This window comes from Mycteria americana, chromosome 1, assembly GCF_035582795.1.
Source record: "Mycteria americana isolate JAX WOST 10 ecotype Jacksonville Zoo and Gardens chromosome 1, USCA_MyAme_1.0, whole genome shotgun sequence".
In the NCBI taxonomy this organism is placed as follows: domain Eukaryota; kingdom Metazoa; phylum Chordata; class Aves; order Ciconiiformes; family Ciconiidae; genus Mycteria; species Mycteria americana.
Genome location: NC_134365.1, coordinates 142,728,437 through 142,754,997, shown reverse-complemented (window position 1 = coordinate 142,754,997; position 26,561 = coordinate 142,728,437). Strand labels below are relative to the sequence as shown.

At 37.4% G+C, this 26,561-nt stretch overlaps 1 protein-coding gene across 5 annotated transcripts in view; it reads right to left on the bottom strand.

The window, feature by feature from the left end:
- Positions 1-16,816, bottom strand: part of PUDP (pseudouridine 5'-phosphatase) — a 70,373-nt gene extending 53,557 nt beyond the window's left edge. For 2 of the 5 annotated variants that reach the window (XM_075522680.1, XM_075522688.1), the window contains exon 1: positions 16,469-16,816. In XM_075522680.1, coding sequence (XP_075378795.1) covers positions 16,469-16,781 — 313 coding nt within the window. In that variant the 5' untranslated portion in view covers positions 16,782-16,816. Of the gene's footprint in view, positions 1-6,117; positions 6,233-11,477; positions 11,578-12,986; positions 13,005-13,103; positions 13,255-16,468 lie in introns of those variants that run through there. The other 3 variants (XM_075522708.1, XM_075522692.1, XM_075522700.1) reach the window with 3 other exon arrangements.
- Positions 16,817-26,561: the final 9,745 nt, after the last annotated feature.

Sequence of the window (26,561 nt, the reverse complement as noted above, 5' to 3'; positions counted from 1 at the left end):
TCTGGAGCATGAGGGAACCCAACTTTGAAATAGCAGGCAATATATATGACTTAATTCAAAACATTCTAATTAAACATCAACTATGTGACAGCATCTCATTAGTTTAAAAATAGAAAAGCTATTGATTCATAGAAACTGCTCGACACACTTTCTTAGGCATTCACGCAGGCCCTTAACCATTAAAAATAGAACTATGCGAACACCAGTTGATATGATGCCCACACAATCCCACTTGTTGGGCCAAAACCTATGGCTAACAGAGACGTAGCTTCTTATAATAGGTATGACAAGGCCCAAGTCAGGTACCAGTTACACTGTCATTAGCATATGAGCTACTGAAACAAGGCAACAGTATTAATCAAGGACTGTTCTCATCCAGAGGAGCAATTACTAGCTCTGGGAAGAACAGCTTATAGCATGTTCACAAGGAAGTTAGCCTTTCACCAAGGGGGTATCTCTTCTTCTTAGTACGTTGCTGACAACGCATGGCAGCAGTTCACTGACCTGAGGAATGCAAAACAGAGTTTAAAAAGTTGTTTTGAAATCAGATGTTCCAAGGCACCTGGATAAAACTACCACACAAGGTAGATGAAACCAAAAGGGTCACTATGTTATCAAAGTCAGCAGAAGAATAACCAAATATATCTTAATTAAGATATACTTTTTCCAGGAAGAGCTATAAGAAACATAACCTTCCTTGAACAGACATCCCAGAGCTGTTCTGTTTAACCCAGAACCTAAAACAGAAAAGAAAAAAAAAAAAAAAAAAGAATAGTCGGGGCGGGGGGGGGGGGGGGGGTGTAAGAGTCAGAAAGCTTTATTCTTCCCTCAACAAAAAACCAACAAAATGAGACCAAAGAGAAAATTCTCTTCAGCACGCCACAGTTCTCTTCTAATACTGACTTCCTTTTTCTCAGAAAGCTTTTGCTTGCCCAGGAGACTACATATATGTAAAGACTTAAGCAAGTTGCGAATTCCAAGTTGTTTGATTTTCAGTGTTACATGTTTCTAAATCACTTTCTGTAATACTGTCCAAAAAGTCAGTTTCCTAAACAGTGGAAACATTTCAAAAGACAGAGTGGCTCTAATAGAAAAGAAAAACATTATTTTTCCAGTGTGGCCTTGGACAATGTTCTAAACTTAACTGCAGCAATGTGTCAAACATACTACCACAAAGGAAGTGTAAAGAACTACCAATTAATAAAGTTAATCTCTTCCGTCCACTCAAGAGTGCCTAAAATTTTTGAAGTAAATCTGCTGATGGAGTAACTTCTCTGTGGTGGTAACACTAAGAGGAGAAAACCAAACATCATCAATGTGCTTGATTTTCCAAGACAGAGGATATTTCATCATGGCTGACTGCCTACTGTCAAGAGAAAAGTGTCAGAAATACTGCAAGACCCAATCACAGTCTCTCTTTAATAGTCGTATACCAACAACTCCTAATCCTAACTACAATTTAAAATACAAAAAAGAATCAGACCAGTGAGATTTATGAGGCAAACATGATACAGCAAACTGAAAATTGTTTTATGAGCTGTAGTCACTGTTTGTTTGAAAACTGTAGATGAAACCTCAGAACCATGGTATAGATACTAACTTAAGGGACTTCCAATACCATGTGGTAAGTGTGGATTTCTACCCAGGTGAGCCACAGGCTTCTCTGAAGTCGCATGACCACAGCCCTTGCCTCCCACCTGGGGCTGAGGATCAGAGTAGAGGGCTATTCTCACAGAGCATTGAAAAGCCTCACGTGGTGACAGCAAGAGCTGTCCTACCTCCAGACTCAGCAGTAAGCCAGAGGCAGGTCCTAACTGAATCCTAGGCCAAATACAGCCTGCAGCCCAGAGCAGGACCACTCAAAGTTAGTGGACTATTATGGCTGATGGTACACGAACTCTTTTTGTTTCCTAACACCATGGGTAGAAGCACAGAACTACTGGAAGACTGTAATTTGTTTTAGACTATAATCAGCTTGCTTAAAAATTTGACACACATCAGGTACTTAAAGGTGGATGTACTGGACCCAGTCCCAACTTTCAAGTAAAATATTTTAGCTTTTAAAGCTTTTCTAAGAGTGGTATTCCCTGGCAGAGAGGAGGTGACTGAGAACAGATCCGACTGTTAAGTCCACAGATCAAACTGACCTGGTATTATTTTAGCACATTATGAAAATGCTAAACTAGCATAAGGTCTTCAAACACCAAAATCCACTTAACCTAAACTCTACTATCTCTTGTTTAAAACAGGGGAAAAATAACAAAACAGCACCAGGGATGTTTTATAAAAAGACATAAAACTTATGCACACTATAATCCTGGAAGAATACAGTGATTACAAAAAGGTTCAGACAGAGAATCTCACTGACCCAGGAGTGAACCCAATTCACATGAGGACTACAGGAGAAATAGAAATTTGGAAGACTCTCTGATGGTAGCTATTAAGGTTATATTTTCAGCTATCTCAAAGGGGAGAGGCTGAATCTTATTTTGCTAGAGAGTGGTTCTGGGCATAGCGGAACTGTTATATTATGACTCTGTTTTGAGTGTGACAGCTTAGAGTTACAAGAAACACCGCTGTGTATCCTACTAAATTAAATAAAAATATATGTGTTCAGAGACTCAAAGAGTGCAAGAAATTTTAGTTTGTCATTTCATTCTTCTGTATGATTAACGTCCTAAAAATAAAAGCAGATATCGTGAACCAAACAAGGAGTCGTTCCACTTTCATTCAATCTTTCTTCCCTTCTACCTCAGTTCTGCAAGCTGAGGTCAAAGTTTACATCTTGAGACACAAGCAGCTTCACTCTCCTGTGGTTGGAAGTTAATAAGCCTGACACAGGAATTACTTCGCTGGGGTGTGCTTAGTTCTACTGCAACAGCGCTTGCAAAAGACAGGCTGGCAAAGTATATGCTCAATAAGCAGGTAAGAGGAGGGGTTTTACCTTATTTCCAAAAATAGCCCCAACGTCCCTCCAACCAAAAACTAAAGAAGACAAAAAAAAAAAACCCAGTAGCCCTTCTGTCACTGCTCAGAATTAGGTACAAATCTACTGAAATCAATTAAGTCACAATGGTACAAGCAAGAGACGATGAAGCTCACGGTTTCTGAATATAAATACGTTTAGATAAGGCATGAATTTCCAATTCCACAGTAGCTAATCTGAAATTAGATTTACAACAAAAAATTCTTTGCTCCATAGCAACAATTTGCTATCATTCTGCTTGTAAATGGGAAAATTGTTTTTGAAGGTGCATTGCAGGCAGCTTCATAGTTGGAAAAGGGCAAGAAGTTTAAGGAAATTAGGAAAAAAATTAGTCTCTCTGATTAACACCTGACAAGGTGTGGTAAAAATAATAGCTAGAAACCATTAATACAAGCATCACTTATGCAACTATATATAGTAACTATGAAAACAATTATGAACAGCCATACTCAGCAGTATCCAAACAGATCTGACATACAAAATGTAGAATGAAGTAGAAGTTACTAACACCTGAATATGAAATAACTCTGAAAAATGCCATTTGTAACAGACAGTGTTCAATAAATAGCTTCCCTGACCCCATTCTGGTGATTTCTTTTTGCTTGATCTAAAATCAAGCTTATAATCAGCAAAATAAAAGGTGTCTGCTTCACTTGTTGAATACACTGAACTGAGTCACTTAACTTAAATGACTTTTAGACAAAAAGATTAAGTCCTAAGGCTATACCTTTTGACCCTTATGTTTTGAAACTGTTAGAAGGACTACCATGACCTAGGCATATAGTTAAAGCTGCATATCCAGTTAAACAGGGTAACTTATGTGTTCCCTAAATGTAGGGAAAAAAGAATTAGAAGGTATACAAGTTGCAATAATAATAAAACAGCTGGTCACCAAAGGCCTTTCTCTTCTGAAAAGAGGCAAATGCACCATAGGCCACATCTTTCTAATAGCCTCTGGACAGTAGTTTTCAAAGAGATTGAAAACTTTGCACAAAAATGTAAATCTGGTATTCCATCAACAAGCTGAAGAGCCTTTTGGGTTTTTTTCCTGTTGTCTGAAGAGCAAATCTGACAATTAATATAAGAATCCAATTGTACGAAATGTTGCAATCAAAGAAAACAGAGCTGAACACTGTTGAACATGGCTGCAGTCCACCCTCTAAAATGTAAAGGGCAACTTTAGTCACTGAGCTTGTCACAAGTGAAGAGGTTGGAAGTTTTTTCTTGTGTTAGGTTGACACGGTTCATGGTGGTATTGCTACAGGGCTGTCGGCCTGTCACCACGTCTGTTATGAACTTGTACTTTTTAGAGCTTTAAAACTTCGCCGGTAACAAATAAATAAAATGAAATTATACAAGAATTAAAGCTGTTTTCTTCAGAAAAGGGATTTCTTCTGACAGTACCCTCTACCTTATTAACAATTATAGAAAATCTAGCCTGTCTCTTGAGAATTTAACTCCCTCCCATAGACTGTCAGAGGAGCTTAAGTAGGTCTTGAATTGGAAATGGGAAGCATCTGCATTGTCAGTACTGAAGCCATTAAAATGCACCATCATCACTCTGTGAAAAAAATAATTTCCTTGCTAGTCTATAATTGTCTCAAAGGCTCCATTATAGACATTTCAAGTGGGCAATACATTTTTCAAACTTAGACTACCATTAAGTACAGTTATACAATACCTGTAATCATTGATCTTTGTAAACTATTTTGTTGAATATTTCATTTATGTTTCTGGGTCTATATTATCGATAAAAACTTTCATAGCTTGGAGGAAAGGAGTAGGTACTGTTATTTCAACAGAACTCTAGGATTTTGTAACATCTGTGTCAATTCCTTTACTTCTATCCAAGGAAAGAGCGATATCTGTAAGGTACACCTTATTACACCTCTGATATGGTACAACACCTATGTATTGGGCCTCTTGTAACCACTCATGCGTACAAATATAATCTTTCTGAATGACGTATTTCCATGCTGCACTCATCTCTAAAAAAAGAATGCCATGAAAGAACAAGGTTTTGGGGAAAAGCTATTGATAAGCACTATCAAACCAGCTGCCAAGTCAAGAAGACTCAGATAAGATGAGGATTTCAAGACTTTAGTGAGAATGATTCCTAGGAAAATCACATCAAATCTCTGTTGGGCCTAAACTTACAGAGTATTTTTTTTCAAAAGCAAGTCTGTTTTTAATTCACAGCACCAGAAGATTACTTTAAAGAAACAGGAGGAGAGAAGAAAGGTAAATGCAGGATCCAACCCAGAAAGAATGAATGGGTACTGGAAGTATGTTTCTTATTGTAACTCTTTTGAGATATACTTAGGAATAATGTTAGAACATCAATGAAACATAATTTCTTGTACATACAGTTAGAATATAAAGCAGAGAACTGAAGCTCACAATATCAGTATGCAAGATACTATGAAGGGAAAGGTAAACTAAGTATCTACTGAAGAGTACACAGAGCAAAAAGAATATTCTACCTTCCTTTTCTTTATATACAAATACAGAAACATTTGGGTCAAACAGGAATATTTGTTTTAGTCCCCTGGAAGCTGCAATTATAACAGAAGGAAGAAAAAGAAAACATTAATCTATTCCATGTTGAACTACAGTATTAGAAAAGGGAATGGATGAAGAGGGGAATAATTTCCACGGTTTTGCTATAAATCTTAGAATATAGCTTTTATTTTTCCCCTCTTAGTAGAAACTTCAAAGAACATATAGCCATTTTTCAATTAACCAGGGCAATGAGGAGAGAAAACCCACGCTAACACACAAATTAATCATCTTGTATTATTGCCTGGGGGAGAGGCAGGGGGAAACATAGAAAGATTTACGTAAAGAGCAGCTTTAACCAGTATAATGCAGACAGGTACCAGCTACAGATCCTGAAACACCAACTCTGAAAGCCAAGAGCATTGATTAGGGAAAAACAAGGCCTAGTTAATTCATAAACCATATAATCCACTTTTATTGTTAACTCTCCGTTGTGCAAAGAGACTTCCTCCAAGAAAATTTTGACATATTTTTAAGGCATTTTTCTTTGACAACTTCAGAGTTACTGAAAACATGCTCATTATCTTAATAGTTATTTTAAATGGAAGAAATCCTCTCCTTTGCATACATGCACACACATGAAAAGACATCCCCTGTATCTCTGAAGCTTTATCCAGGACCTGTAGGGTTTTGTAGAGCACTGGAAATTTCCAAACTGAAAGAATATTATTTGAGAGATTCTGAAGTCTGTAAAACAGATACACATAGAAAAAAAAATTAGCATATACAGAAAGCCTAATACTATGATGAACATTTCACAGACTTTCTCCTGTTTATGAAATATATTTCAGATAAAAGCAATACTAACATAATATATCCAAGGAATGATATCCAAGGAACGATAACGGCAGAATTTAGAGCACAGTATTAGAAAAACTTTAACAACAAAAGTAAACATAAAAGAAGAAAACTCCTAATGCTATCACACTTCCAAAGATGCCATCAAAATTCAGAATTTTTCTCTGAGCCCAAGATGTCACATGAAGACTGCTACACAAAGTATATTTGTATATACACAAAAGTACTGGGATAAACTCTTACATGTTATTAACACTGCCATTAATAAGTACAGTTACTTCTGTAAGTTCATTGTATACATTTCAGAAATCACAGGCTATTTCTAAACCCTGGGACCTAGAAGCACTCAGGTGATATGTTATTTCAAATCTTGTCCCAACATATGTGTAGATTGTCTTCTCTCTCCACTATCCTGCTTTCTATAGGAAAGGAATGGTCTGGACAACAAGTAATGGTGCTAGAGCAGACTCCAGAAAGCTCTCCTCTCCGGGCAGTTCAGGGACCAGCCTGGACAAGGGAGGCTGTGTGTGACAGATCACAGCTACCCAGAAATTTTGCAGTGGTATAGTGTGAGAGTTTTAGGAAATGCAGCTGTTTCTAAAGGCATGAAGACTCAGCTAACAAGCAGTTAAAAAACAGCCCAGAATTCTTTAAAACTTTGAATACAATTAGGAGGTGAAACCAAAACCCTTTTTTTTTTTTATTCTGTAAGAGAGAACTCTAGGTTTTCTTAATGAAAAAAAATGGTAGAACTGGCATTAGTATAACAAGTGGTATAAAGATGCAAAACTTTTTTTAACTTAACCCTTAGAACCTAGAACTTCTATTTTATCTTGTTATTCTACAGTGTTTCCAAGTGCACACGCTAATTACCTGCTCTCTGTAACAAGTTCCAAAAGAGGGAAGGGAATAGCTCACTTCCTTTTTGAAAAAGGCAAAGCCATGATAAACAGCAAACTATGCAAAGTCAATGGTGAGTCAGACATTTTCAAGAACTAAATTTTACAATACTGTACAATTTGCAATCAACTGCCACATAAAAAGTTTAAAGTTCTAGAACACACAAAAACAGAATAGCAACACTACTTCTTGCTCTTTACTCTTAGATATCTTCATTCATGGAAAATGAAGATATTCAAATTAAAAATGGGAGAAGGATAAATATCATAAAAATATGATCTACAACAATAATAACAATGAAAGTTATTAGGCAGCAGAGTAGCAATTAGATATACTACAATACCTTAGTGACCCAAATATTTTCATTTTCCTGAGATACGTTCCCCATGAAACACTGTTTTTAATTTTTAAAGACTAGAAATTTATTGCATTGTGATACACTCTTTGTGGCTCCATCTCCCCTGAGCCACAAAGCAAAGAACATTTTGTTAGTCCAATAATAATATAATGCTATAGAGAGGATTCAGTTCTAGCATAAAAAGATCCACCATTTCACATGGTATAATTTTTTGCAGTAATGGTCTTGTAGCAGAATGATGACATTATCCAAGGTTATGTCACTTTACAGACATATATGGGTCTATTCTTTTGCCCTGAAGAAACAGGTCAAATGAGCTTTCTGTACGTAAATTACAAAAACAAACAAACAAAAAAATCTTTACCATAGAAGAATTTATTCAAATGAAATTATGTCTCAGTGTACTCATGCTCCACCTTAAACCCATTAATTTCTCTCACTTCAGCCCTTCTGATACACTATAATCCCAATTTTTTCATTAAACACACATTATCTTTCATTCCATTCTTCCAGTATTAGTGCAAATTTTTTCCTCTTCCTTAGAAATGTTCCCAAATGGACAGTACCAGTGTCGAACTCATAAAACATCCCAATCTAACAAAGACACTTCCTCTCATGACTGCTCAGTAATCAAATAAAGGTCTATTAGTTTGAATACGTACTCTGTGGCAGTTTACATTACATGCGAATGGACCAATTAAAGCAGAACACAATTTTAAAAACATAATGTTCAAAAAGATGCCCTAACATGAGTGGGCAATTTGCAGTATATGGCGACACTGTGAAAGAGAACCTGAGTGAACTAATATTTATGCACAGCAGACAATCAATACCCAGGAGTGACAAGAGGGCTGAGCTGTTTGGCAGCAAACCCAATTAGTTCAGCACCCACAAGCACGGAACTGCTGCAAAGGACTAGCACGTATCTATCCTTCGGAGAGCGAAGGTTACACAGGGGCTGCTGGAACTATTACACCAGGTCAGAGAATGTGTATTAATGAGCTGGGAGAATGAGACACTGTATAACGCCGTACATATTATACAATGACAACGGTCATGAGTAAATTCCTACGGATGTTAGAAAGAAAGACTGGGCTGACAAATAACAAACTGGGCTTTCCTCTCAGCTGTCTTGCGTTATCCTGAGACAAACTGAACACGAAACTTGCCCAAAAGAACCACACACTGGCACAGCAGAGGCAAAAACTAACAGCAGAGGGAAAAAGTAATATATGGAGTGCTGATACATAACTGGTACCCAAAGGAAAGCTTTCAAGAACCAGAAATAAACTTGTTTCATCAGAGACACACAGTCTACTAGAAATAGGGCTTATTTGATGACTTTTACGAAAATACTTCATATACCTCAAAAGGGAAGGAGGAAGAAAAGTAAGAATACATTTTAAAAAGAAACAAGCTATTACATATAACAACAGCAAAACCACACTTGGGAAAGAGCAGCGTACACTTAGATGCAAGTTTTTCCAAATTACAGCATCAGATTTATTGCCAAACGACTATGAAAAATGGTATTTATTATAAGAGGAATTAAGAATTATTAAAAGCTGCACAAGAACAGAAAGCATACATAGACAGCAAACATTGATACTGTCAATAGGTGTGTAACCCTTCAAGAAGCAAAATATTGCCAAAAAAAAAAAAAAGAAAAAGAAAAAAGTTGTCAGCCATTAAAAAAAGAGCCACAAGAAACAGAGACAAGCATTCCTTACTGGTTATTGAAGGAAAGGAAGTAAAAAGTGAGATAAATCAAAAAGGTTGGCAATACCTCAATGAACTTTGGGTCAGAACACTGATTTTATTATTATTATTAAGGGGGAGGAAAAGGATAAATCAAGGTCAGGAATCTCTGTCAGAACCATTAAAAGATACAAAAGTGATCTTGGTTAAATACTTCTCAGTAGTCTTGTGAAAGAAATGAGGATCAATACAGAGAAGTACAGAAACACATAACAGAAGCAGCAACGATCACTAGCAGTCTCTACATTGTGCAAAAGAAAATCAGTTGTCCATAATGAAAGCAACAGATATCAAGTTTGAAGGGAGAAGATATTTAGATCAATTGCTTTTGTGTTATTAGTTAACAGAGCTTCTGGTCTTTAAAAGAGCAATGATCATATTGTGAAAATTATCATCACCATTAAGGTCTGTTGCCAATAAAATAAATAAATAAATAAATAAAAGAAGTAAAAAATTAGTTAAAAATAATAACAACCACCAACACCCCCTCCCCCCCAACATTAGAAGTATAAATGCCAGTATTCAAGAATAAGATTGTCTCTTGGAAAAAATATACCAGCAGAACTCACAGAGCAGAATTTTGCTGGTAAACTGTCCTACCCAGACAAATTAAGGTGTCCTTAAAAACTCCACTCTCAAGAGTTCAATTAGCCAACTCACAACCAGGCTACATGAATGAATTACAACTACTCAGAACAAGAGCTGCAGAGCTGGGCCCAAGATGGCATACAGTGTAACTACTGCCAGCCTGCAGAATAATAAATCCAGGGTTGTTAATGTTGTTTTTCTTCTTAAGTAAAAAGAAAATTGGAATGCAGCAGCTGGAAATAGTGTTATTATAAGGGAAAACTCTATGCACCTTTTCTTTGTGTGAAATCCTGTTCCATTTACGACACGTTATTTACATTCAAAGCAAAATAATTGGAACTTCATACACAAAACAGTGTATGTAGCCAAACACATACAAAGCCTTATCATCTACAAACAGATTCGAGAATCTGCATTTAGGCATAGAAAGAGACTAATTTTTATAAATGGTCAAACTGCTGTGTGCATCTTTAAAATCACTAAGCAGAACCTTTAGACTCCCAGCACCTTCAAAACATACCTCTCCACTTGCTAAAGGCCCTCTATACAGTCGAATATGTGTAACAGTCAGAAAACAAAAGCCACATTATTAACAGTGGAAATTTGAAATCTCTTGGGATTCATTTATTTAGTATGTTTGATTTTTTTTCTTTTAAAACCAAATGCTTTGTGTCTGGTGCAACTAATAAATAAATAAGCACCAAAAATGCATTACATTTGCATGTAATTTATGTGCAATATTAAAATCAAATCATGGATCTTTCAGCTTGGGAGCATTCCTTTGTTCATTCCCCAAGGAGAAAAAAAACAGATCATTGCTAATGCTACCCATGACATTTTGAAATGTGGTAACCATTACAGAAATTAAAAAAACCCTGTTCTACAGATGCTGACTAAGCTCCGATTCTGGATTATTCTAATCACAAACAACAGGCAACCGTGTGGACAATTTGCAACTCAATCATGGGAATATAAGAAGTTAGACTCTAGGTTAGTATGTTTGTTATGTTCTTGCCAAAATTTTCCTTGCTGTTGAATTAAAATGTTAGCTTTCAAGCATATGGCAAATCTTATTTACTCTATTTATGGTTAGCTAATTCTTAATGAGAAGCTTTTTTACTTATCTCCAAAATTTGCTCATGAAGCATCTATGAGGTATTTTAATCTAATAATATCCTTAATCTCTTTGTTTTTGCAACAAGATACAAGTACAGAACACAGGGGCAAGACAGTATTTTTGTTTCCTTCTTTGTTCCCCAAAATCAGATGGAAATGGAGAATGACAAGAAAGCAAGTTTCCACTACCTAGAAGCAGAAAATTGGCTTACAAGATTGCCAGTTTATAGCCTAAGAAGATTAATTCCTGCACTTAAGCCATAATAGAGGACAATCTAGAGAGGACTGATGTTTAGTTGAATTGGTGCTATTTGCTCTGATGCAGAAGAAATAGGAAGCTGTTTTGACCTCCCATTCATGCTGTAAAATAAAAGACAGCATGCACATAAGCAAACTCCAGCATAGAACTCTTACCAGTTTTCTTGTAACAGCAATCTCCTAGGCAACTTGTGCAATGAAATGAAAGTAAGAGTACATTTTTGACTTCTGACCTTGTGACAATGGGTAGGTAACACTGGGGAGAAAGAAAACATGCCAAAACTCTTGTGAATTTCACAACAATGCAATGAATTTAACTGCAAGTTAATTTCTGCTATATTAGAGACCAGATATTACCTGTATGACTAGCCATGCAGGAGTTGCTTAGAAGCGGTGCGCAAGAACCAGCAGTCTTCTCCATACAAAGGAGATAGCAGCTGCAAAAGCAGCAGCTTCTGATCTCAGTTGCCTAAACTACTTCTTGCACCTCTGCAAATGGTCAGGTCAAGCTGGCATACCTGTGCCTGTACAGTCCAACATGACTTTGAGTTATGGTGAAGGTATCTTGCAAAACAAAGCTGCTTTAGAAACCATCTCTCTTTTAGATTTACTTGAATATGGTGACTTACCTTATGTAAAGATGCTGTTTCACAACACTAAGGGACACCGGCAAGGATAGTAATTTACATAAAACAGTCACTACTTCTAACAAAATTTTAACCAAAAATAAATACATGACTAAACTTTCTATACTAAAGTGCCATGTTCTCTGCATGTTAATTTAGCTTTAGTTCAGCTTTAAGCACAATGCTAAGAAACATCTTATCTTTGCAGCAGTTTTCCTAAGTTCATTTGTCAGTTAGGAAAGATTAATATTATACACGCAGTTTGTACAGAATATAATTTCTAATTTAAAATATTTTCAGCCCCCTACAAGTTTAGGCACAGATCAACACAGGCAACAGTCAATCCTATCCGTGTCCTGGTGGTGGGGTAGGTATTGGCTACAATTACATAACAAAACCACTTGTCATAGCTCAAAATACAACCTGTGCAGTAAGTTGAGAAGACAGATCCTAGGGGGCCTTACTCTAGTTGTATATTTTGTACAAACACAATAGATTTTTCCTTTTGTATCTTCAGCGTTGGTTTTGTATGTTTTTACAATATGCTAAAATGCCAGGATCAGGTATTAAACAATACAAAAGTATTTATTTAGGTATCAAAGATCTCTAGCTTCTGTTCTGTTTTTTTATTTTTTATTTTAGCCAGCAAACCCTGTACTGTGTGTGTCAGATAAGCGCACACACAAGTAGGTTTAATAGTTTTAATTATATTACACACTAGAGGTAAGAACGGTAATCTGTAGGAAAAGACTAAAGCATTTTAAGAAAAAACAATCTACTATACAAGTTCTGAGCATTTATTGTTAGGATTATTTATTGTTAGGATACTGTAGGAAAACAAGTAGAAATTTAACACTACAAAAGTGTTGGTTTTAAAAATAAATTTAAAAAGTACAGCAGTACACCAAAACCTAAAACTTAGTTATTCCTTTTCCTCTGGTTTATACTACACAGTGACGTGAGCACCACTTATAAACTACATTAATTAAATCTTGCTGCATATGTATAATAAAGCAGGATGTAACTGTAGTACACTCACACAAAGGCTGTTTTTTCTATTACAGCTGGAGTTTCCTACAAAAAAAAAAGCCCTTCAATTAATTTTACCTATTAAATAACAAGCTGTCTAGAGGTGCTGTTCACGTATTATACTTACTAAATGAGAGCACTATCTTCCAGTGTGCTAATTTCCTGGCAACTGGTATGACAGACAAAAAACGTAAGACTTCATCCAACAGCTCAAAGGGAAAGAGAAGTTAATCCAAAGGAGAAAACTCCAGAAGAGTGAACCGCATTGATTGTAAGTGCTGAAAAAAAGGTGTTAAATAACACTTCAAATAATGATACAGAAGGACTCCAAATGAAAGGGATGAAGTACTTCCACTGGCAGTTCAGAGGCAAGAACTTCCCTGTTGAAGGTAAGCTGATATATCAAGGTGGGACTCAAGGACAACTTAATCAGTCTCAATTATGTTAAAGAGATGGGGGAGATAAAGTCACAGAAGATCAGACTCAGCAACACTTTCACATTGCCTAGCGTTAGCCACTAAAGTATATAGATGCAGGTTCTATAGGGTAACACCTGGATTGTTTCCAAAGCCAAGAACCTTGTAAGTGCCTAAGACCTCATTTAAGGGTTTTACACTCGCAGTTATGAAGTATTCACGAATATTTTGCAAATCTTCTTATCAGAAGATATCCTATCTTCTTTAATCAGAAGCAATTATGTGAGCTACAGAAAGCAAGGCCATGGCACATTATATTAGATCAATTTAATGTTCAATTTGTCATAATTCATAGATCAATTAATATTTCTTCTATAAAATCGGCAAGGTTTATATGAAAACTTCCAAAACCAGTCACATACATTTTCACACACTACCTTGTTATGAAAATTATTGCAATACCTAAAGCTTCAGATTCTGAAAAACACAACCAGCTATGGAGGTACTTTAAAAAGTTACAAAAACGTAGTTATAGATACACAATACCGAAAATTTTGTTTGTGTTCTTTCAAAAGAAGTAACTTTATGCATATTTCTATAGCTTCTAGAAATATGTATGCAATTCATTTTATCATCTTCGATAAGCACTATGTGACATTAAAATTTTGTAAGAAAATTAAAGATGAGGATCTTATTTCTCATGCAGGTTTACATCAATATAACCATTTATCTCATTCAGAAGATTTACATCAGACAGGCTGGGCAGAAAGCATCTAACCTGTGCATCCCTTACTTCATTCCTTCCCCAAAAGTATTCCAAACTTCTTGAAACATTTAGGAATCTTGGGGAAGTCCAAGCAGTCTCCTGACTGCCTGTTTGCCTCCTAAGGGTCACAACTTGTCATAAAACAAACAGGTTCACTAAAAATTGTGTTAAAGTTGTGACAGAACTCAAAGTATTTAGAGGCTGAAACATACTACAAGTCCTCTGACAGGAAGCATACATTATGAAAATCATCAAGGTGGTGTCCCTTTTATGCCTCTGTACTGGAAGACACTTAAGAGTATTTTCAGTTTAATGTTATACATAATTATGGCTTTAATCACACCTGAAAGATTACTGAAATACAACACATTCTTGCTATGCAACTTTTTAAAATAAAATAAATCGCATCCGCATTGTAGCATAACAGTAACTAGGTAAATGAAAACACAACACAACAAAAATTTATCAGTGCAAAGTATGCCTCATATATAGGGATAAAAATAAATTATACCAGCATGCATAAACTCTTCATGTAAGTATATTTTATATATAAGCACACAAAATGCCGTAATTTATGTCTGCTATTTAATTTGAATCTAGAAAGTGACAGAGTATTTCTCTGGAGCTGTACTTTACAACAGATAAATTTAATAACAGCAAGGAGTAGGTTTATACCTTGAGTGTCTTGGCAAACTTAGGTCCAAGAATTATGGATCCTTTATAATTACTTTCCCAGTATGAGGTACAGTTCATAATCTAGAGTATTTTTAATGTTTCTTCACTGTATGAACCCCAGGAGTTCGGAGAACTCCGTATCCATATCACTGCCTAAATATTTATATTGCTTACCTACACTGTCCCACTCAGGTGAGTATTCTGTGTGAAGCAGATTTTCAAATTATGCTAAAAATCAGTAGTAACTAAAAAATCTTTCCTGAAACTTCTAAACAAGAATGAAATTAAAATAATTGGTTCTGGATTAAAAAAAAAACAACATAACCCCAGGCTACTGAGACTCCAGTGGTGAAACTGGAAATGAAACTGAAATAACTCAATCACCGTTTTGCATAGCATATTGACAGTGCAGATGAAACAAACAGAAACCAAAGGCTCTAAAATGCTTGAAACTATTCATGATAGTGTGAGTAAAGTCTTTTATGTTTTAAACCACAATAACTGGATTGCCTTTGCCTGTTATAGGCGTGAAGGAGGGAAAAGTACACGTTTCTTGGAAACAGAGTAACTCATTAGACTTCACAGCAGTCTTTCCAGAAACTGCAGCAATTTGGGTTTTGCAGAAAGAAGGCACATGCCTCAAGTTCACACTTTTTAAGAATTCACCCACATCCAAAGCTGCTTCCTGTGCGATTATCCACACACACTATTTCAAAAACCAAATCACATACAAAAATACTCCATTATTCTACAGCAGACGTGCAGCAGAAGGCCCTGATTCAGCAAATAGTTAAGAGCAGACTTAAATACTGTTCTAGTCATACCGACTATTGAAACCTCAAGACCCAATCTAGCTGTAGCACGAGGGACACAGAGATTTCAGAATAACCCTGCACAGCTGAAAGTCTACTGATACAAAATATGGGAGATGACCATCACAGTGCTTTCCAGACTTTTCAGTTGGAGACTGCAACTCTAAATGCTTAAAAATGCCCTCCCGCACCCCGCACAGCACACGCAGCCCCCAGGGTAAGGGACTCGCTGCTCTCGGCCGCTGCCCGCAGACCTGCAGGCGCCGGGGCAGCGTGGCGGCCCTCGGGCTCCTCCAGCTCTGCAAACGGGAAACCCATTCTCCATACCCGCTTTCCCTGGCTTTTAACCCCTCACCTCTCTCCCCACAGCCACCCTAACCTCATTCAGTCCTCCGCCGTTCCTTAACGCCCTTTCCAATCTCTGCCCCGGATCTTTTAATTCAGGCGAAATTTGCCCACGACAGGCAGGGGGTGGCGGGAGGAGGAGAAGGAAATAAATCGTTTCCTGTTGCTTTCATCCTGTCAGCCGGGTTTAAGCAACGCCGCCCGGGGCGCCTTGACTGCCCGCCCGGAGCGAGGAGACCGTGAAGGAGCGGCCGCAGGGTGCAGGCCGCCTGGCCGGCCCGGCCCGGCCCGCTCCGCTCCGCTCCCCTCCGCTCTCCCCAGCCCCGGGAGGCGCCTCGGCGTAGGGGCGGCGCTTCGCCAGCTACGGCCCCTGGCCCCCCGGACGGCCGGGCCGGGCCGGGCCTCGCCGTGCAGTGGGACCGGCCGGCGCGGGGCGGGGGCCAGGCCGCGGCAGGGGAGAGGGGCGAAGGCTACACACCCAGCAGGAGGCCGTCCATGTCAAAGATCAGGTGAGTGACCGGCCGCAGCGCGGCTGGGGAGGAGGAAGCGGACATGGCGAGGCCAGAGCAGCCGGCAGCCCGTGTGGCAGCGGCGCAAGCGCGCTCCGCCGCGGCGGCAGGAGCCAAGGGGGAGCGGTGCCGCCGCGGGGCGAGGCTGGGCCGGGCGCGGCGCGGTCGGAGCCGTGTGGCGGTTGCGGGCGGGTGTTGGTGCCGGGAGCGCCGTTGGGCGGGCCGACAGCCGGCGGGACGGATGAGTTTGTTTTGTTGTCCTGTTTTTAAAACGAAGTCCATTTCTCTTCGTGGGCCTCTTCTCGTGGAGGACTTTTCTTTTTAAATGCCGCTTGGTACTGCTTACGGGAGAGACTGGGGAGTTGCTCGCCTTTTGGCATTTTAGACAGCGTTTCCTCGCAGAACTTTTGCGTGCCTGTGTAGAGATTTACAAGGATACTATTATTGCTGGGTCATAATTGGAACCATAAACAAAAAGGCGCAAATCTATGTAAAACTGCAAGGAAAGAGTAAAGTAACGGTGTGTAAACCCATCTCTTAAGGGTTGCTGACTGTAAGAATAGTTAATTGTGGGTTGTGTTGGGTGGGGGTTTTTCTGAAACGTTCAAGAAATACTGAAGTTCAAGAAGCAAGCCAGTGTTCTTGAGATGAAGCAAAATCTTCCCGCACGGACACACTATCCGATTTTGACTGGGCAGTTGTGAGGGAAGGAGGTAACTTCCCTCATCAGTCCCCTCTTTCATTTTTTCCATGCAGGTAACTCACCGCTGGGCATCAAGACTGTTGAAATACAAGTTGCAGAAGCAGATGTGACAAGAGCTTTATCAGACTCCCAAGGTGACCTACTGGCTTGAAGATTTCTACTGCTTTGCAGTTCTGTGTCAAGGCAATGGTTAGTTGCAGCTTCGCATAAGGGAAGTCCCGTCTCTTTTGTCTGTAGGTAGGCCTCTCAGCGATTCATTTTTTTTCTGACAGTGCATTCATTTGAATTGCAATATTCATCATTTTAGCAAGTCAGTGGTGGTTTTTAAAGCCCTAACTGTAGGTGTCATACAATCATATTTGAATTTTAATTTAGCCCCTTTATGCATCTCACCTACACCCAAAGCCTATCCCTTAAAAGAACCCTTGCCCTATATTTGTGAGAAATATCATAGACAAAGTCCTCATACCTCCTCCTGTCTTGGAAATAAGAAGACAAATAAAACATCCTTGGCCTTTGCTTTTACATTTTTAATAATAAAACTTGACTTTCAAATTAAGTTTTTTGAGTTTTGGGTTGGTTTTCTGTTTTTTTTAAACTTGTCTCATTTTGTGATGATTATGTTTGATAATGCTGCTTAGGCTCTGCCTATGTAGGCTAGCAAAAAGACTGTGCATAGTGCCTTAAATGTCTTTAAAATGTCATGTGTAGTCATGACATGCATCTGTTAGTTCTTGTGTAGATTTAAGAAAATGGGTTCTGTGCTTCCAGATTAAATTTTTCTTTGTAACCTTACAATATGAGTGTTAAGAACGCCCACAGCTGTTTTGTTTCTGCAATATACACTATGCAACAAGTCAATGTTCCAACTTTCCTTCAGACGGCAAATGTGTTAGTTCCTTAGTAGTTCACTTAGGTGGAAGCATAGCTAGAATCAAAAGAAAGGTCAAATCCTAAATACAGTATGTCCAAAACAGTGTTAATCTGTTAAAAGGAAAAAATTGTTATAGTAATTTCAATACTTAAAATAGTAATATTCTGCTATTCTAAGAAAGCATGTGTTTCTGCTGCAAGAGTGTACGCTGTTGTGGCAAAAATTTCAAGAGGGTGAGTAATGAGATTGTGTGGCAGTTGTACCTGAAGTGGATTCATCCACTTTCTAATTACCAAATGTTCTAAAAAATCTGTCTTTAATTGTATTTGCTGGCATAGTAACACCTGTACTTGTTAACAAGAAAAAGCTACATTAGTCAGGTATCTTGATCATTGTTCTAATTAGAGAAAAGTGTAAGTATTTTGATCACAACTCCACCTCCTCCATCCTCCTCAAAAGAAGAGATATTTACTATTTCTGGCATGTAAACCACCAGTTCGTCTGAGAAAACATAAGGCTTATGGAAAACTTTTGAGTATTTAAACTGGAAATAAATCCTAAAGACAACCTTTATGAAAAAAGCCCATAAAATTAAAGTGTAATACACAAGATGAACTGTTTTAGGGTTAAGTGGTCTTCTGTGTTACAAAACTTATTGTGCACATTTCAAGACAGTCAGGTTACGTGACATGCTGATGACCTCAATTTGCTTTGCTTTACTCTGGCTCATCAGTGATAATCAGTGTAATGTTAGCTTACTTGATTCTTCAAAGCTACATTCAAACACAGGAAAGTCTTCCCAATATAGACACTGTTTAGGTTTATTCAGTGTGACTAAGTCTTCTTACTAACAGAATGAAATGGGATGAAAGTCCATGCAGAACTTTTAATTCATGGTGGACCGTAGTTTTCTAGATGCACAAGTAAGTGAAAATGCTGATCTAAGTTTTATTCAAGCTGTCTTAAATATTTGTCTCAAATGTCTCAGCAGTAGTATTTGTGGGGTTGGTTTTTTTAAGGAGTGAAAAGAAGTTTAGATTGAGAATTGTGCAATTGATTTTTTTTGTTTACTACTTTTTTATTATTTTATTTTAAGCCTGTTTCAAGTGATGAGGACTTTATTTTAATAACTTCTGAGTTGTGGGAGGCATACTGTGGTGGAGGTACAGTAACCATGAAAATGGATAGTTAATGATATGCCTCTGAACCTCATGTCTGCTTATTGAGAAGGGTGAACTTGGGTTACTGAGGTGTAATCATGCAAGTAGACTTGAATCCTGCAAAGTCTGAAGAACACAGTTAACTCCATGTACATTTTTTAATGAATTTAACCTGGTATCTGGGCACATACCAAAGCAGATGAATAAACCTTTGCTGAGTTTTAAATTTTATGGTGTTACATGGTACATATACATGCTGGATGTCCAGATTTTTGAACGGCTGTAAATTAGCTGCATATAGCTAGCCCTTCTTAACCCAGACAAGTCTATTTTCTCTGGCTTTGTAATAATATGTTAAAATCACTTTGTTTTTATTGTTCGTGCATGTGAGATAAGGTGAAAATACTTGGATCCGTATCCATGGGGTTATTAAGCATGCAACACAATGTTTTGCATACACAGTCCTCATAACCTTTTGTTTTAACCTTTGTATGTTTGTTTGTGTTTTATTTACCTTAAAGCTAAAAAGTTCTCCACATCACTGAAACTTACATGACTAAGTTCTTTTCCTGGAGAGTAAAAGCTCCAGAATATGCTTAAGTGTTTTCTTGGGTAATACACTTGACTCAAAAATTGCAGTTTCCTATTTCACTACTTCATGTTGTGCTCGAAACATGGATTTGCTTACATATTTTTGTACCATTGATAGGAGCATCATGCACTATGTGTTTCACACAGAAATGACTGACTTTATTTTTCTTGTTCTGCAGGCGCCTTGGCAAAGAGGATAAACAGATTATAATTCGTTTTGGTTTGAATATTAAAAAAGAATCTAAAGACTTGAATAAATCCAGTAATTTAAAAGCTTTCACAATGATTTACATGAACAGCTGTTAAACCCACTATTAGTAACAAATTACTTGGAATGACTTAAAGTTAAATGTAATTTAATTCAGGTATCAGCTGAGATTCACAACAGTTGCTATAGTTGAGCCTATAAGCTCTCAGAAAATGAAACCCCTCCCAGTGCTGGATGTCAGCAAACAAGATCTTTTTACCATAAGAATATGAATTAAGTGAATTTTATTCTTTCAGGTCATGTTTTTATGTTTGCAAAAGGGAAAATGAGTATATGTCTTAAGGCAATGAAATAATACCATACACCTGCTGATCGAAGTCATGTTTTATTGATTACATAAGTCAAAAGGGAGTACGTCCTCTTTAATTAATCATATGGGTCTTCTTACAGCCAAGCAAGTAGGGGGAGGAGAGCCACCCATTTTCTGGATGTTGATATTTACCACCAATTATAAGAAGTTAGTTATAAAGGCAAGAAAGATGATGTGTTATGCTTCAGGAGAACAAAGTGAAGAAGGTATGTGTTAGTCATCTATAAATTTAGATGAGGTACTATGAAAGGTTCTTAAGCAGCAATGAGAGGTGAAATTCTAGAAAAGCCAACCAAGTACACAAGAGGGAACAAGGGATCTAAGATATTTTTAGATGTCAATTGCTGCATTTATTGATGGGATTGTACAACAGAACAAACAGTTTCAGAAGCTGGGAAATGAAGGCTTACTGCCATGCTTCAGGACCTACTGCCACCTTTCAGGACCATTAAAGTCAGTGAGAATAATTTTCTCTCCTCTATGGCTTGTGAATTGGCTTTTTAACATCATTTTTGGTCTTCAGTAAAATACTGGCTGCACACAGGCAAAGTGTTCAGGTGATTAGCAGTGTCATTGTAACTGAAATCCTGAAATGCTTAATGGGTAGGTCCCGCTTAGCCTTAAACTATCAAAGATTAAGGCAGAAGGGATTGCATCCCCAGATAAGATCTGAAGTGTTGTATCTTGTTTTGCTTTTCCTGTGTGATATGGGCTTCCTCTGTAGGATCAATTGCAACTTTTATTTATTTATCAAACTTTCTGTTATTGCAGGAGCCTAAAACATTGATTTTGCTTTTGGTTTTCTTTCTTGTCTGCATGTGAATTTTATGGCTATATTTTTTTTCATTTTACTACAGTTTGATTGTTACAGATTACAGGAAAAATTTTGCATTTGTAGTGCCATGTGGAGTACACGTTCTGTCAACCTTCCTGAGCAAGACATCTCTCACTTAGTTGCTGACAAGGGTGGAACTGAATGCAGTCACCCTTCCAGTGGTCCCTTTCAGTCTTGTGTTCCTAAGCTCAACCTCTTCAAAGGCTGCAGCAATTACATCTTCAGATGGAAAAGAGGGAGAAGGGATTGTGATTCTCTGGGTCACAAGGTCTCTGAGCCACTGAACTGTAATGCTCCAGATTCAGGTTTTATGTGCGTATTCCCCACTCAGCATGCAACAAGCTGGAGAGCTTAATCTCCAGAGCACAGGCATTCTGCCTGCTTTGTGGGTGCATGCCCTTACAATTTTGTACCTACCCAGAAGAGTCAAGCAGAGATAAATGAGCTTGCTGACACTCAGCCCAGAATGTCTACGTGATCAGGGTAAACATGCTGTCAGCCTAGGTTGTACAGGGAGACTGCTGGAGGCCAACTATTGTACAGTACCACAACCTTTCTTTTTTTGCAGTGATTCTAGCAGTCTGAGTGTCTAGATCTATCTAGCTAGAGAAGCCCTAACACAATACTGGAACATAAGAAGTAGCAACTCTGATCAGGAAGCAGAAATGGTGGGAAGGGAGAGGAGAGGGGGCAGTGCCAAGCAGAGTTAGCTAACTGCTTCTTGAGTCCCTATTGCAGCTGAGTTATATTCGATATATAGGCTGTTCTTCACTGGGGGAGTTGGGACTTTTCCTTGGCTGCAGGAGTTAGTGTACCTCCCAACCAAGTCATAATTCCCTTTTGGGAATTCCTCTCTTCCCTCCTGAAGCTACTGCCCTCTCTTCCTCTCTACTTATGCAGACATGCAAACACGTACTGGTAGCATGCAGTTGTGGACAGCCAATATAAAATATGCTTTGTGAGCACTAGCATGTAGGGCACTGAGTAATTTTGGAGTGAGGAAATAGTCCCTTCATTAGGTTGTCCACCTACTTTAAGTTAAGCATATGTTTACATGCCTTGAGGAATTAGGTTCAGTGTGTTGTAACTGCATGAGAAAATAACATAGCCTTATTTCTTATTTTATACTTTGAACTAAAATTTTCTTAGCAGAAGATCAGTAACAGATACTTGTTTCCATAAAACATTTGTAAGACAAGAAACACCACTTGTAAATCTGATACAGTTAGACATTAGGGATACCTACAAGGAAGCATTGTAGTCCCAGTGCTGTCAAGCCAGTGAGAACCTGATTTTTTTGTTTGGTTTTTTGTTTTGTTTTCCTCAAGCCAGCTAGCTCCACCTACTAAGTGCATCTCAAACATTTCATCTTGGGTTCTGTAAAGTGAATGATTGCTCACAGTGACACTGCAGGATTGAAAGACTCCTAGATTTCCATCTCATGTGCTTACATATGGGTAAGAACACAAGAGATGTTCAAGATCTTCATGAATTCTTTGCATTGAGACAGAATTGTATATGCTTAAAATGTCTGTCCTAAATTTTTCTAAATCTTTCTGTGAATCTTTTGCTCTCCTGGGATATCCTATGTTCTTCCTCTACTTTTTTTTTTTTAAATTTAACAAACTTCATTCCTTTAACCTTCCCTCATAATTTATGCTTTCTGAAGCTTTTAGCATTTTGCTTGCTCTTCAGGATTGTAGTTTTTCTGTATCCTTAGAGAAGTAAATTTTTGTAGCTGTTGGTTTTATAAATGACAAATAGAAAGGCCATCTTCTGCTAATAGACTGCCGCCTTAGTCCCAGATATAGAGTCCCTTTGAATCAACATAAGAACTGAATTACCATTTTTGCCATAGTTTTATTTAGTTCACTAATGAATGATTTGTAATTCTTACAAATATTTTTTACTACTGCTGCTTAGGCAGGTTGTTCCCCATTTTGTACCAAGCCAAAAGCTGAAAACTTTTGTTGCCACTTGTCGAATTTAAAATTTTCTGTAAAATTAAAAATCACTTCTAGCTGTATCCTCGTTAATTAAGAATAGTCAGTATTGTACTTCACTGAAAGAGATCAGTGGCAACATGTCTAGCCCATGAAGAACTTAATACTTTTTGATACAGTTTGAGAGATTTTTCTATATTTTTAAGTATGAAAATTAACCTATTATCTTGCAAGCCTGATGAGGCAGCTATCTGCAAGAAGCTGTGTTACAGAATGAGTTGTTGTATCACTGTTTCAAAAGTGTTGCATTTAGACCAGTGGCTGCTACAAGCAATGGGGAATGAGTATTATATTAATTACCACGTTTGACAGCCTGGCTCCATAATCTGTTTTTCACTGATTTTTTCTTTTTAGGCTAACAATTATGCTCTAATCTGGAAAAATTAGACTAATGCAATTTTCCAAAAGCTATTAACAAGACTTCTAATATTAAGATGGCTGTATATCCTAATTAAGTAGGATGTGCCATCCAGAAACTAGCCACCTTGTGTTGTGGTCATGAAATGAGGTAGGGTTAGGCTGTATTCTTGAGTTGCAGAGCTTGGAGGAAAGCCTACATGCTTCAGGAAGCATAGAGGTTCACTCAGTAGATGGCACTGTTGTCACTGAATCTCTACCAGTGTCTTCCAGGGTGGTGTCTGCACTAAAGCTTTTTAAAGTTGGTGGAAATATAGTAAACCCTTGCCCACTTGCAATTTTGTAATGTATTTAGCTGAGTGATTGTTGCTTCTTGAAGGACCTACAAAGGGTGGGGACTTGCAAGTTCATCTGTTTTTTCTGACTTCACATCCAGGAAGTATAATAAAATACATTATCTAGTAGATCCAATGAAATATATTTTTTCTTGTCTATTCAAGCCCATCTTTCTTTAAAGATCCTGTTCTGTGTGTGACTTGAGGTAGCTTAGACAAGTATTATTTGATAGTCAGAAACTATGGCTGTAGTGACTACAAAAACTGGATCTTTATTCTCACATGGCATAGCTGATATGTTCATCCAGCTGAACTCCTATATGTAAGTCTTAACTAAAGCACAAGCATGAAAAAACCCACCAAAATCATTAGACCGTGTCACAGAGTTCCATACATAAAAGCCATTGTGACTTCCTCAGAACTGCACAAAGTCCTCTGCAATCCACAGATTTCACAAGTTCATATAATGATTCTCCTACATCCTTCAGGATAACTACATGACTACAGAATTTTTAAAGTGAAAATTTTCACTGGTGTTTTTGGACTAAGCCGAAGAATGAATGAAGTTTAGACATCTTTTTTCACTGAAGATTTGTTGCAAAATAAATATCCTCTAGCATCCAATAATCCGATTTGTATGTACAAAGTCCCTAGGAACAGCAGAGCTGTATCTTTTAATTCTGGATGTGTGTGACATTCAAAAATATTTTCTGAAATTAGCTAAGTTTCTTGGGTTTTACTACGGTAAGAGAAGTTAACAAATATCCTTTGTTCCATTTTTAGCTCTGTTCTTGGTATATTTCATTTGAATCCCTGTTAAATGCAAGTTTGTATTAGCAGATTTATGTGGAAACATAACCATTTAGATGTGCAAAACCATTCAGCCAGTCTAAGACAGCAGTGTTCTTTATCATGTTTTGTTTTTACGAAGATTTATGTACTATATCTGGTAGATTAACAGTTAGTGGTGTGATCAAGTTCGATCCTAAACTTTTAAAGCTTTGGCAGAAGTGTTTTGATGAACTGAGACAAAAGGTGTGCCTCACTGCAGCTCTGCCCTTCCACTAGATTCCAATAAATCCAGTCATGCATCCTTCTATCTCCTTTTCTTCCCAAACACTATTTAAAAAATAATTTCCTTTACCAATTTGATGAATTGAACTCTGTTATACATATGAATGTTCATATATAAATAAGTAGATACTGTCTCCCACTTGGTGACCAGAAGACCAAAGTATCTTAAAAAAAAAATGTTTCTAACAAATTATGAAAGAAAAAACAAAGTTGGACTCTGTGTTCATATCCATGTGGAAAAAAAAAACCCAAGCAAACCACAAAAACACCTATTGGTCAAAATGGATAATATAATCCGTTAAACAACATAGATCTGTTCCATATCATTGGAGAATACATTACTGGTTAATGTAGTACCCTATTTACCATAGCCTAAATGCAGCCTCCCTGTTAGCATTTTAGTTTTCAGTGCTACTTATGCTTTGAAGTTATTAAGTAACTGTTGATTTAGCACCCTTTAGTGATTTCTAATCAAACGTGGAGAAGAAACCCAAAGAAAGAAAAACCCTGTATTCAGTCTTCATTCAGTTTGGATAGGAGAGGGCGAGGATGGCTTTTTTTTCACTTGTTAACTCATAGTAATTTTTTGTATACTGTTTTAGTTACAATGAATAGAGCTTTTTACGCTGCATTTTGGTTTTCCATGTCAAATGCCTTGAATTGTCACATTAATTAGCACAGACAAGGCTGCTTTTCATTCAATCCATTTTGACATACATATCCTTGTTTTATCACTACTTTCTTCTAATTTACATGATCACAAGTTTTTGAATTAATGTTGCTTAATAAATTGTTTTAATAAAATTTATTGTAAGTAAATAATTATTATACATCTCTGAAGAGTTGCAGTGTATGTACATAAGAAACTTGGTGAAATACAAATATTTTTGTGTTTTGCCAATGGATGTCGAATCTCATCTGTTGTATCTCTCCTACTGCTTCCTGTGTCTATATGAAGGGTTTTTTCTCAGTACTCTCTAAAATACGATTTATCTAAAAATATGATTATCAAAGAGATTAAAAACTAGCTGGTTGTCTTAGGGAGGTTGACAAGATTTTTTTTAATTGTCTTTATTTTCACTTGTTAATGCTTTCTGCAAGACAGTAGGTGCAGAGTTTTTCAGAGGTTTAAGGTAGAGCTAACATTTCCTATTTGTATTTGAGACAGAAAAAAGGTTGGCAATTTAAAATTGTTTCAAAGTTGTTACAGTACAATGTTATTTTAAAGTAGAGGGAGGAAAAACACAGGAGAAAAGCTCTGAACAAGCTGTACTGATTTCTTGAACCACAGAAAAACGTAGTTTAAACTTTGCATTTAGACAGCTGTTCAAAAACATTGGTTCAGTTTGATTTCTCCCAGTCATTGTTAGCTTCAGTATTTTACCTGGAAGAAAAGTAAAATTTTATATTTAGCATCTAAGGCTTGGATTCTGTTAAGTTTCAGTGGCATCGGTTGTCACGCATCTTTAAACATACATCTTTCTCTTCCTGATCAAGTTTCCTTATGAAGAATACGTAAATTGGGGTGGAGGAAGGAGAATAATACATAAAC